The sequence below is a fragment of the Entelurus aequoreus genome, linkage group LG08 (genome assembly GCF_033978785.1).
Source record: "Entelurus aequoreus isolate RoL-2023_Sb linkage group LG08, RoL_Eaeq_v1.1, whole genome shotgun sequence".
Taxonomy (NCBI): domain Eukaryota; kingdom Metazoa; phylum Chordata; class Actinopteri; order Syngnathiformes; family Syngnathidae; genus Entelurus; species Entelurus aequoreus.
In genome coordinates, this window is record NC_084738.1 from 64,356,708 (window position 1) to 64,369,242 (window position 12,535).

At 40.5% G+C, this 12,535-nt stretch overlaps 1 protein-coding gene across 1 annotated transcript in view; it reads left to right on the plus strand.

Moving 5' to 3' along the window:
• Window positions 1-12,535, plus strand: part of slc5a1 (solute carrier family 5 member 1) — a 38,203-nt gene that overhangs the window by 3,593 nt on the left and 22,075 nt on the right. Inside the window, exons 2-8 of the mRNA XM_062055111.1 lie at window positions 5,088-5,159; window positions 5,291-5,395; window positions 8,583-8,642; window positions 8,708-8,812; window positions 10,191-10,296; window positions 11,203-11,283; window positions 11,355-11,563. Coding sequence (XP_061911095.1) covers window positions 5,088-5,159; window positions 5,291-5,395; window positions 8,583-8,642; window positions 8,708-8,812; window positions 10,191-10,296; window positions 11,203-11,283; window positions 11,355-11,563 — 738 coding nt within the window. The remainder of the gene's footprint in view (window positions 1-5,087; window positions 5,160-5,290; window positions 5,396-8,582; window positions 8,643-8,707; window positions 8,813-10,190; window positions 10,297-11,202; window positions 11,284-11,354; window positions 11,564-12,535) is intronic.

A 12,535-nucleotide genomic window follows, 5' to 3' on the forward strand; every position in this document is an offset into this window, starting at 1 on the left:
CATTTGACACTGTCGACCACTCAATACTTTTGGACAGGTTGGAAAACTGGGTGGGGATCTCAGGCACAGTTTTAAGCTGGTTCAAGTCATATCTACAAGATAGGAACTATTTTGTTTCCATTGGTGACTTTGTATCAGAACCAACCAACGTAACGTGTGGAGTCCCCCAAGGTTCAATCTTGGGGCCGACTTTATTTAACATCTATATGCTCCCACTAGGACAAATCATGCAAAATAATAACATTGACCATCATTGCTATGCCGATGACACCCAAATCTATGTAGCGCTATCACCAAATGACTATCGCCCCATAGATCTTCTGTGCCAGTGCATTGAGCAAGTCAAACACTGGATGTGCCAAAATTTCCTACAACTAAATGAAGATAAAACTGAGATAATTGTTTTTGGTGCTAAAAAAGAAAGGTTTAAAGTCATCCAACACCTTCAATCACTGTCCCTGAAAACCTCAAATAAAGCCAGAAATCTTGGGGTTATTTTAGATTCTGATTTACATTTCGACAGTCACATCAAATCAGTAACAAAATCGGCCTACTATCACCTCAAAAATGTAAAAAGACTTAGAGGGCTCATGTCAGCTCAAGACTTAGAAAAACTTGTACATGCCTTTATTACCAGTAGGCTAGACTATTGTAATGGTCTCCTTGCAGGTCTTCCCAAAAAAACTGTCAGGCAGCTACAGCTTGTTCAGAACGCTGCTGCTAGAGTTCTAACAAAGACCAAAAAATGTGAGCACATTACACCAATTCTTAAATCCTTACATTGGCTCCCTGTACATCAGAGAATAGATTTCAAAATCCTCCTGCTCACATATAAATCACTACATGGTCTAGGGCCCAAGTATATCACTGATATGCTCCCACTATATACGCCCTCTAGATCACTAAGATCTTCTGAGACCAATCTGTTAGCGGTTCCAAGAGTAAACTCAAATCAAGGGAGATCATCATTCAGTCACTATGCAACACATAGCTGGAATAAACTTCCTGAAGATGTCAGACTCTCCCCAACTCTCACTACTTTTAAAACTAGACTGAAGACTTTTATGTTCACCTTAGCTTTCAGCTAAATCTTTTAATCTTTTAACTTTTAACGTCTGCAGTGTTTTTATTTTTATTGTCTGCATTTTAATTTTGCTTTTATTTTCTTTCATTTCACTTTGTTGTCTGTGAAGCACTTTGAGTCTGCCTTGTGTATGAAAAGCGCTATACAAATAAAGTTTAAAAAAAAAAAAAAAATATATATATATATATATATATATATATATATATATATATATATATATATATATATATATATATATATATATATATATATACATATATATATATTTTTTGTACACACTAATACCATATATATATATATATATGTATATATGTGTGGTCAGATATATATATATATATATATATATATATATATATATATATATATATATATATATATATATATATATATATATATATATATATATATATATATATATATATATATATATATATATATATATACATACAGGTATATTGTCATGTCTGTGTGATCATGTTTTGTTTTGGTTATGTTCGGTTTGGTTTTTGGACTCTTTGTGCACTCTTGTTTGTTTTGTTTCCATGACAACCCATTCGTTTTTACCTGTCCTCATGTCACGCACCTGTCTCACGTTTTGCACTCGCGCACCTGTCAATAATCATGTCGGTATTATTCAAGCTTTCAGTTGCCAGGCAGTCTGTCTGGTGACATTAAAGGCCTACTGAAATGATTTTTTTTTATTTAAACGGGGATAGCAGATCTATTCTATGTGACATACTTGATCATTTCGCGATATTGCCATATTTTTGCTGAAAGGATTTAGTATAGAACAACGACGATAAAGATTGCAACTTTTGGTATCTGATAAAGAAAAGGCTTGCACCTACCGGAAGTAGCGTGACGTAGTCAGTTGAACATATACGCAAAGTTCCCTATTGTTTACAATGATGGCCGCATGAAGTGAGAGAGATTCGGACCGAGAAAGCGACAATTTCCCCATTAATTTGAGCGAGGATGAAAGATTTGTGGATGAGTAAAGTGCAAGTGAAGGACTAGTGGGGAGTTGAAGCTATTCAGATAGGGAAGATGCTGTGAGAGCCGGGGGTGACCTGATATTCAGCTGGGAATGACTACAACAGTAAATAAACACAAGACATATATATACTCTATTAGCCACAACACAACCAGGCTTATATTTAATATGCCACAAATTAATCCTGCATAAAAACACCTGCGTGTTTGTTATGCTAGCTCCTAGCTCCTCTGCTAGCTCCTAGCTCCATAGAACACGCCAATACAATTCAAACACCTGATCAACACACACAATCACTCAGCCCAAAAGACCGTTCACCTAACCCAAGGTTCATAAAGCTTATATATTTTTAAAAAGTTACGTACGTGACGCGCACGTACGGTACGGTACGTGTTATGCTAGCTCCTAGCTCCTCTGCTAGCTCCTAGCTCCATAGAACACGCCAATACAATTCAAACACCTGATCAACACAAACAATCACTCAGCCCAAAAGATCGTTCACCTAACCCAAGGTTCATAAAGCTTATATATTTTTAAAAAGTTACGTACGTGACGCGCACGTACGGTACGGTACGTGTTATGCTAGCTCCTAGCTCCTCTGCTAGCTCCTAGCTCCATAGAACACGCCAATACAATTCAAACACATGATCAACACACACAATCACTCAGCCCAAAAGACCGTTCACCTAACCCAAGGTTCATAAAGCTTATATATTTTAAAAAAGTTACGTACATACGCAAAAAAAAGCCAAAGCTGCATACTCACAGTAGCACGTCTGCGTCTTTGTCATCCAAATCAAAGTAATCCTGGTAAGAGTCTGTGTTGTCCCAGTTCTCTACAGGCGTCTGTGTATCCAAGTCAAAAGTCCTCCTGGTTAGAGTCTCTGTTATCCGAGTTCTTCCATCTTGACTGCATCTTTCGGGAATGTAAACAAAGAAGCGCCGGCTGTGTACTGTTGTGGCTGACTACGTTCGAAAAATACGTCCATTTCGCACCGACAACTTTCTTCTTTGCTTGCTCGGCTTCCTTCTCCATAATGCAATGAACATGATTGAAACAGATTCACGAACACAGATGTCCAGAATACTGTGGAATTATGAAATGAAAACAGAGCTTTTTCGTATTGGCTTCAATGTGGAAGGCATACCCGTGTTCACGCGCATACGTCATCCTCAGAGGCGTTTCGAACCGGAAGTTTAGCGGCAAATTTAAAATGTCACTTTATAAGTTAACCCGGCCGTATTGGCATGTGTTATAATGTTAAGATTTCATCATTGATATATAAACTATCAGACTGCGTGGTCGGTAGTAGTGGGTTTCAGTAGGCCTTTAACTCTGTTTGACTTCTGCTACCCGTGTTACCCGTGCTACCATAGTTCCATGCCAAGTGAGTTTTGTCTATATTCTTGTCACAGTAAGTGTTTATTTGTTTCATGTTCATATTTTTTTGCCCAAGTGCTAGTTTTTGTTTCATTAGTCAAGTTTGTTCTCCGCCTTTGTGCGCGCCTTTTGTTTTGTACCTTTTTATGGTCATTATTAAATCATCTTCATCCGATGTCCACTCCAACTATTCTTGCATCTCGGGAAAACTAACAACCCATAGTCCTCATTATGACATATATATATATATATATATATATATATATATATATATATATATATATATATATATATATATATATATATATATATATATATATATATATATATATATATATATATATATATATATATATACACACACAGTTAAATCATGTTTTCATTAAAAAACCCTTATATATTTTTTAACATGTTTAATGTATAATCATTATTATTGTTATTATTGTCATTGTTATTATTATTATCATTATTATTGTTATTATCATTATTATTATGTAATTGACATTAATATTATGTTATTATTGTTATTGTTATGATCATTATCATTGTTATTGTTATTATTATTATTGTTATTATTATTATTATTATTATTGTTATTATTGCTACTATTATTATTATTATTGATAATATGTTTGCTTATTCACTTGCAGGAATGAAAGTGAGTTCCAATCTGTGCAATAAAATAAAACTTCAAAAAAGTTAATAATTGCTTCCTTCATCAAAGCGTTATATTTGTGACTATTACAAACACACCTGTAGAATGAATACAGGTGTATTCACTCTACAGGTGTGTTTTAAGGTGACATTTTGATATGTCTTAATATCGTACCGACACAGAAAGAAAAGGACTCTCTCTTCGACCGCAGACCCGCAGACATGAGCAATACTGGCATCTAGTGGCGTTTTATGGGTATTGCTGTATTTACGACGTACTTTATTGCCCAACTATGTGGCCTTTGAGTGAAAATCGTTTTTGAAATGGAAAAAAAACAACTAACAAATACAAACAACACCATTTTTTTCTCTATTGTTAAACCTTCATGAACCAGGTGATGTTTTGCGTCAAATTGTTGTATATTGTTAAGTGAAGTTCATTTCTATATCATAAAAGTAAACAAAAACAAGACTAAATCAAATAAATAATTTGTACGTCATGAAAAACCAAAGTTAATTGTACACAAAAAAGGTAAATACTCTTAGCTATCATACTGTCACGACCTGTCTGACTTTATTTTGTATATTTCCACATTTCTGTATTTATTTCCTGTCCAGCACTCTTATTTATGTTCCACTTCCTGTTTTCCGCCAGCACTCTGTCGGTCAGAACGCTGTTTCTCCCGCAGATCACTAATCAGAGGGGTTTATGTGCCAGCCTCATGACTTGTGTTTATCTTGCTTGTGCACTTCCCTGCTGCACTATTGTTTTTTTTGGGCAACTGTAAATATATATTTACCTGTGCTACGACAAACTACTGTACGATTAAAAAGTCAAATAAAGTAAAACTACTTTACGGGAGTAGAGTAGTTTTACTTTGATGTCAGACATGAAGACGAGACGGAGCAGAGCGATAGTGCCATCCTGTGGCGTTTAATGGCTACTGTCATTATTTTGATGGATTTATTTGCAGGCGATGGTTCGCACCAATCGTTCCACCGTCGGGGGCTTCTTCCTGGCGGGCAGAAGTATGGTCTGGTGGCCGGTGAGAAACTTCAATGACTTCAACTGCTAGCTTGTTAGCCGCTGACCAATTAAGTGCAGTTCATTCTAAACATGGCAGAATTAAGCCTTATTAAAAATGGACAATAACAAATCTAATTCTGCTTTCCAAAGATCGGGGCGTCCCTTTTTGCCAGCAACATCGGAAGCGGACATTTTGTGGGAATCGCTGGGACTGCTGCCGCTTCTGGGATCGCCATCGGTGGATTTGAATGGAATGTGAGTGATAAAATGATGTCAGACATTTTGTTATGGTTTTACATGTTTCAGGGCGAAAATAAATCTACATTTCTACTCTCACCTATGGTCATGAAGTGTGGGTCATGACCGAAAGAATAAGATCGCGGATACAAGCGGCCGAAATGAGTTTCCTCAGAAGGGTGGCTGGCATCTCCCTTAGAGATAGGGTGAGAAGTTCAGTCACCCGAGAGAGACTCGGAGTAGAGCCGCTGCTCCTTCGCTTGGAAAGGAACCAGCTTAGGTGGTTCGGGCATCTCGTGCGGATGCCTCACGAGCGTCTCCCTAGGGAGGTCCTCGTTGCACGTCCCACTGGGAAGAGACCCCGCGGCAGGCCAAGGACCAGATGGGGGGATTACATCTCCTCTCTGGCCTGGGAACGCTTCGGGATTCCCTGGGAGAAAGTTGCTAATGTTGAGGGAAGTCTGGGGGTCTCTGCTGGAGCTGTTGTCCTCGTGAGCCGATTCCGGATAAGCGGTTGAAGATGGATGGATGGAGCACGAAAATAAAGTTATGGGAAAGTACTATCACACAAACGTTCATAGTATTACATAAATAAAATCATAATTTTACAGAAAATTTGTCTTTAGAGAGAAAATCGGCGCAAGTTGTGGAAAAAAAAAAAAGATTTGACCAGAAAAATGCCGAATAGAGTCTGAATCCATCCGTCCATTTTCTGCCGCTTATCTGCAGTCCAAGCACAGACTTCCCTGTCCCCGGCCACCTCCTCTAGTTCCCCCAGGGGGACACTGAGGCTTTCCCAAGCCAGCTGTGAGACATACTCCCTCCAGCATGTCTGAGGTCTGCCCCGAGGCCTCAGGGACCGATTGGCCCGTAGCAGTGGACCCTGGACCCCGTACTCCTGGAGCACCCCCCACAGGATACCGTGAGGGACACGATCGAATGCCTTCTCCAAATCCACAAAACACATGTGGACTGGTGGAGAAAACTCCCGTGCCCCGTCTTGTACCCTAGCGAGGGTAAAAAGTTGGTCCTATGTCCCAGGACCAGGAAGAAAACTGCAATGTTCCTCCTGAATCCGAGGCTCGACTCACAGCCGGACTCTCCTCTCCAGCACCTTGGCATAGACTTTTACCGGGAGGCTGAGGAGTGTGATCATTCTATAATTGGAACACACCCTCCAGTTCGCCAATCCAGAGGTACCGCGCCCCAGACTCCCATGCTATGTTGAAGAGACTTGTCAACCTCAAAGGTCCACAACATCCAGAGCCTTGATGTATTTGGGGCGAATCTGGTCCTCTCCTGTGGCCTTGCTACTGGGCAGTTTTTTAATGACCTCAGTAATCTCGGCTTCAGAGATGTACATGTCTACGTTTATGACCTCAGACTCTGCTTCCACGGAGGATGTGTCTGTAGAATTTGAGGGGCGGGGGTGGGGGGGTCAAAGTAATCCTTCCACCGCACAACTATATCCCCAGTATTGGCCAGCAGGTTTCCACCCCCACTATACACAGTGTGAACAGGGCACTGCTTCCCCCTCCTGAGTTAAGTTAAAGATAAAGTTACAGTTAAAGTAGTGTCGAGGTGTCGGATGGTTTGCCATAATCTCTCTGAGACCAATGGAAATTCCTGCTCCATGGTCTCCATGAAATCCTCTCACACCTAAGTTTTTAAATCCGCAACCGCCGAGGCCGCGGCTCACTTGGCCTGTCCGTACCTGTCAGCTGCTTCCGGAGTCCCTCAATCGAGCCAGGCTCGGTGAGGCTCCTTCTTCAGTTGACGGCCTCCTTTACCTCTGGTGTCCACCATCAGGTTGGGGGGTTGCCACCACAACAGGCACCAATCGCCTTGCGACCACAGCTCCGATCAGCAGTAGCAGCAATGGAGGTACGGAACATGGCCTATTTGGACTCAATGTCCCCCACCTCCCTCAGAATGCCGTAAAAGCTCTGCCACATCTTGCAGAAGGGAGCCTCTGCCAAACGTTCCCAGCATACATTCAGGCCTGGGCCTTCCAGGTCTGTCCAGCATCCTTTCCCGCCACCTGATCCAGCTCACCATCAGGTGGTGATCAGTTGAGAGCTCAGCCACTCTCTTCACCCGAGTGTTCAAGACATGCGGTCACATACTGTATGTGATGATAAGACTACAAAGTCGATCATGCAGTCCTGTGACCTAGTGTGACATGGTGCCACGTTTACTTGTTGGCCCACTTATGTCTGAACATGGTGTTTGTTATGGGCAGACCGTGGCTAGCACAGAAGTCCAATACCAGAACACCACTCTGATTCAGATCAGGGAGGCTGTTCCTCCCAATCACGCCCCTCCAGTTTTTGCTGTTGCTGCCAACATGAGTCTTAAAGTCACCCAGTAAAAGGACAGAGTCCCCGGGGAAGGACGCCTAGCGGCACTCCCCCCAGGAAACCTAAAAAGGCCGGTTACTCCAAACTGCCATTTGGTGCAAACGCGCAAACTACAATCAGAGCCTGTCCCCCGACCAGAAGGCGCAGTGAAATAACCCTCCCTTTCACCGAGGAAGACTCCAACACACCGGTGCCAAACCGCAGAGCTAATAAAAAGCCCAAACCTGCTCGGCGCCTATCCTCTGCGGCAACTCCAGCATAGAGCAAAGTCCAACCCCTCTCAAGGAGTTTGGTTGCAGAGCCTATGCTGTGCGATAAAGTGAGCCTGACTATATGGAGATGGTTTCCATAGGTTTCACGCACAAACTCAAGCTCAAGCTCCTTCCCCACCAGGGAGATGACTTTCCAAGTCCCGACAACCAGACTTCTGACTGAGAACCGGGTCGCCTCACCGAGGCACCCGACTTTGACTGCTACCCAGTCCGCATAGCAGCGGACTCTAATGGATCCCCTCTGCAGGTTGTGGGTCTGCAAGAGGGACAGGGGTTACACGTCCCTCTATCGGGCTACGCTGACGAGCCCCTGCCCTAGGCCTGGCTCCGAGGTAGGGCCCCAGTTTCCCTCCCCAGGGCAAGGTGCGGTTCCTCGATTGTCCTTTCTTCATGGAGTCTTCTAAATCGCTTTTAGTCAGACCCATCACCTAGGACCAGTATCTCCTTGGATCATTTGCGTATCAACTCCAAGTGCTAATCATACCAACTTGATGTTGAATGTGGTAAATATGATCCCTGGCCGTATAAAAGGAGTGATACCAATAACCATAAAAACGTTACTGTGTGTTCCAGGCTCTTATTGTGGTGGTCATCCTGGGCTGGCTCTTTGTGCCTATCTACATAAAAGCCGGGGTAAACGCGTCTACGCTCTCCACTCTGGAATCATCAACGAAGAACAAGAAAATATTTGTGTTCAGGTGGTCACAATGCCGGAGTACCTGAAGAAGAGATTTGGAGGACAGCGTATTCGAGTCTACCTTTCTCTGCTCTCGCTCTTGCTCTACATCTTTACCAAGATCTCAGTAAGTCTGCCTTTCAACAATAAGAGTCTGCTTTTCAACAATAAAAGTCTGGTCACACAGAATCAGCAGCTTAAAAAATTAGCAGAAATACAGTATATATATATATATATATATATATATATATATATATATATATATATATATATATATATATATATATATATATATATATATATATATATATATATATATATATATATATACTATAGAATTACAGTGTGTATATATATATATATATATATATATATATATATATATATATATATATATATATATATATATATACTATAATTCTGGTTATAGTTAAGAAAAAATTATTAAATTGTTATATGTATCCAGTGATTATACTATAAAGTTATTTTCCATTTAACTTCACCAGTTTTAGATTATTTTTATTCGAAATCGCTGAATTTTCACATTTGCCGTTCAAATACTGAGAAGAGACTTGCGGTGAGTCACCAGCCAGTTGAGCCTCACCATGGATTGCGCAATGACTCGGCTAACTGCTGGCCTGCTGTGCAGTGAGACCGTATTGCTATATGAATTATATTATACATTTCCATAGTTTAGTTAGCTGAGGTATATAATGTACAGTGTATTTTGTCAACAACTGTATGTGTGTAACATATTTCTTGTGCTGAGCAATCATAAAATGGCTGCGAAGACGCACTGGGTGAGGCTCGCAGTAATCCCGCCTCCTGGTGGTAGAGGGCGATTGCTGGCACGGCCACTCTACCAACTTCGCCACGCCGTTTATGTTATGTATGGATGGATGGATTCATGTTGTGTAATGTTGTGCGTTGTGTTGTGCATTCATGTTGTGTATTTTTTGTTGTGTTTTAATGTTGTGCGTTTATGTGGTGTGTTATGTTGTGTATTCATGTTGTATATTGATGTTGTGTATTTAAGTTATGTATTGATGTTGTGTATTTTTTGCATTTATGTTGTGTGTTATTGTTTTTGTATTTATGTTGTGTTTTAATCTTGTGCGTTTATGTTGTGTTTATGTTGTGTGTTCATATTATGTATTTATGTATTGTTTAAAGGTTTTTGTTTATGTTGTGTTATGATGTTGTGTATTCATGTTGTATATTGATGTTGCGCATTACTGTTGTGTATTTAAGTTATGTATTCATGTTGTGTATTTTTTGTGCATTTATATTGTGTGTTAATGTTTTGTATTTATGTTGTGTTTTAATTTTGTGCGATTATGTTGTGTGTTTATGTCGTGTGTTCATATTGTGTATTTATGTTTTGTTTTAATGTATTTTTGTGTATGTTGTGTGTTTATGCTGTATTTCATTGTTGTGCGTTAATGGCTTGTGTTCATGTCGTGTATTCATGTTGTGTACTGATGTTGTGTTTGTTGTCCACCCAGGCAGACTTGTTCTCAGGCGCTATTTTCATCAACCAGGCTTTGGGCTTGAACATCTACTTGGCTGTGGTGGCCTTGCTTGTGATCACGGCGTTGTACACCGTCACAGGTGTGTGTGTGTGTGTGTGTGTGTGTGTGTGTGTGTGTGTGTGTGTGTGTGTGTGTGTGTGTGTGTGTGTGTGTGTGTGTGTGTGTGTGTGTGTGTGTGTGTGTGTGTGTGTGTGTGTGTGTGTGTGTGTGTGTGTGTCCATTCACACACACTTGAAGTCGTAAAAGGGCAGGCAAGTGAAAAGTCAAAGTGTGTTGTTGTTGCTTATCATTGACCTCATGAAGTTGTTGATTATTAACGAGTATAATAACCTACTGATCATTTTGTGAATGTCATTTTTTTTTTTTTTACTGTTTTCCTGCAACATTCATCTATCTAATTCACTTTGGTAGAAAAAAATACTATTTTGTTGCTGAAATATCAAAATCAAAACGTATATAAATCATGAAAATTATTCTTATCAAAGTGCACATTTTTGTCTACAAAAATGACTTTGTTTTGTAAAATTTGAACTTTTTTTTTCTCAAAACAATACAACTTTATTCTTGCAATATTAAAACTCAGAAAGTATTACAACTTGGGAGGCTACTTTTCACATTCAGACCGATACGGTACCAATTATGGGTACCTGAGTACTCAAGGGCACCAATCAGTTTGTCCGGGGTGTGTTGCCGTACTCAGGAAGTAGTCTGTGCCATTAAATTGAATGTGCCAGTCTTGACTTGTGTTGATTCCTACAAAGTGTTAATACTGCAAGTATTGCACTCATTTGGCGGTCTTGAAATCGCCATGTAGAATCGCTAATGCTAATCATGTATAAAGCATGTATATGGCATACCCAATATAAATTAGCATCCAGCTGAAGTGGAGCCTCACTTTTGAGCGCTTTTTTATCAGGTATATCTGCTTTGTTGCCTTGGAAAATCATTATTTTGCCTCCTCATGGAAGGTTGTGTTGTTTTCCAGGCGGACTGGCCGCGGTCATTTACACGGACACCTTACAGACCGTCATCATGATCGTGGGATCCTTCGTTCTCATGGGCTTTGGTAACGTCCTTGTTATCAGCACGCAGTATTTGTCACCATCCCACACAGTCAGTGAAATGGGAACCCTTCAGCGTTCAGCGAGGTGGGCGGCTACGAGCAGTTCCAGGAGCGCTACATGACGGCCATTCCTTCCGTCACGGGCAACTTCAGCGAGAGCTGCTACACACCTCGTCAGGACTCCTTCCACCTCTTCAGGGACGCCATCACAGGGGATATACCGTGGCCCGGTTTGGTCTTTGGGCTGACAATCCAAGCGCTGTGGTACTGGTGCACTGATCAGGTCAGAGCCTTTTGCAGATAAGATTAGAGGGAATAAAAAAACATAAGTGAGGTCTTTATCTGCTAGTTCCTGTGTCATCAAGGCTAACATGCTTGTTCTTCTGCTTGCTTGTCTACCAAAACAATCATGGACGCATCAGTGAGCCTCGCAAAGATCTTCACTTAAGCCTCAGACTCACAGCTCACCAAAACATATTTTGTGTTCCTCTACTCAACCTCATAGTTTAACGTAATTACACCCAGGGTGGCTAACCATTAAGCATATATTGAACGACACTAGAAAAAACAATAACTGCAACTACAATCTGTGCAAAATCCCGGTAGGAATTGCGCATAAATGCAACCGCAGAAACGCACAAGCCGGCGGTACGCGCGAGTCGAACTGAAATGCCAACATTAGCATGTTAACAGTTACCAATTTTAATAACTCAAAAATATAATTATGCAAAAAAAAATATCAAAAAGTTAGCATGCTAATGCTAACATGCTAAATGTTGGCATGCTAACAGTTAGCATAAGTCAAGTAAGGAGTTGTATGACTCTGGGGTAAAACGTTGCAAAGGTTAGCTCATAAAGTTAGCATGCTAATGTTAGCATGCTAGCATTCTAATGTTAGCATGCTTACAGTTAGCATGTTTTTGACTTAGGTGCAGAATTGGCAGAAACAAGTGTAAAGTTAGTTGAAAAAGTTACCATGCTAATATCAGCATTAGCATGCTAACTTTTAGCAGTTAAGTAACAAGAGCAAGGAGCATTTCGTCTTTGGAACCGTTCAAATCTGTTGAAAAAAAGTCGGACTTTGTATATTGCCCATTCATTTTCAATGGAGGGCATTTCCTGGTCATTCCGGGTAATGCGGGAATTATCGAAACAAGCTCAGTTTTTCAACTTTGAAAATCCCAATTCATTTAAACAGGAATTTCCTGGTAATTTCGGGAAATCTTGAAAATTTTGAATTTTTTGAAAAATGTGA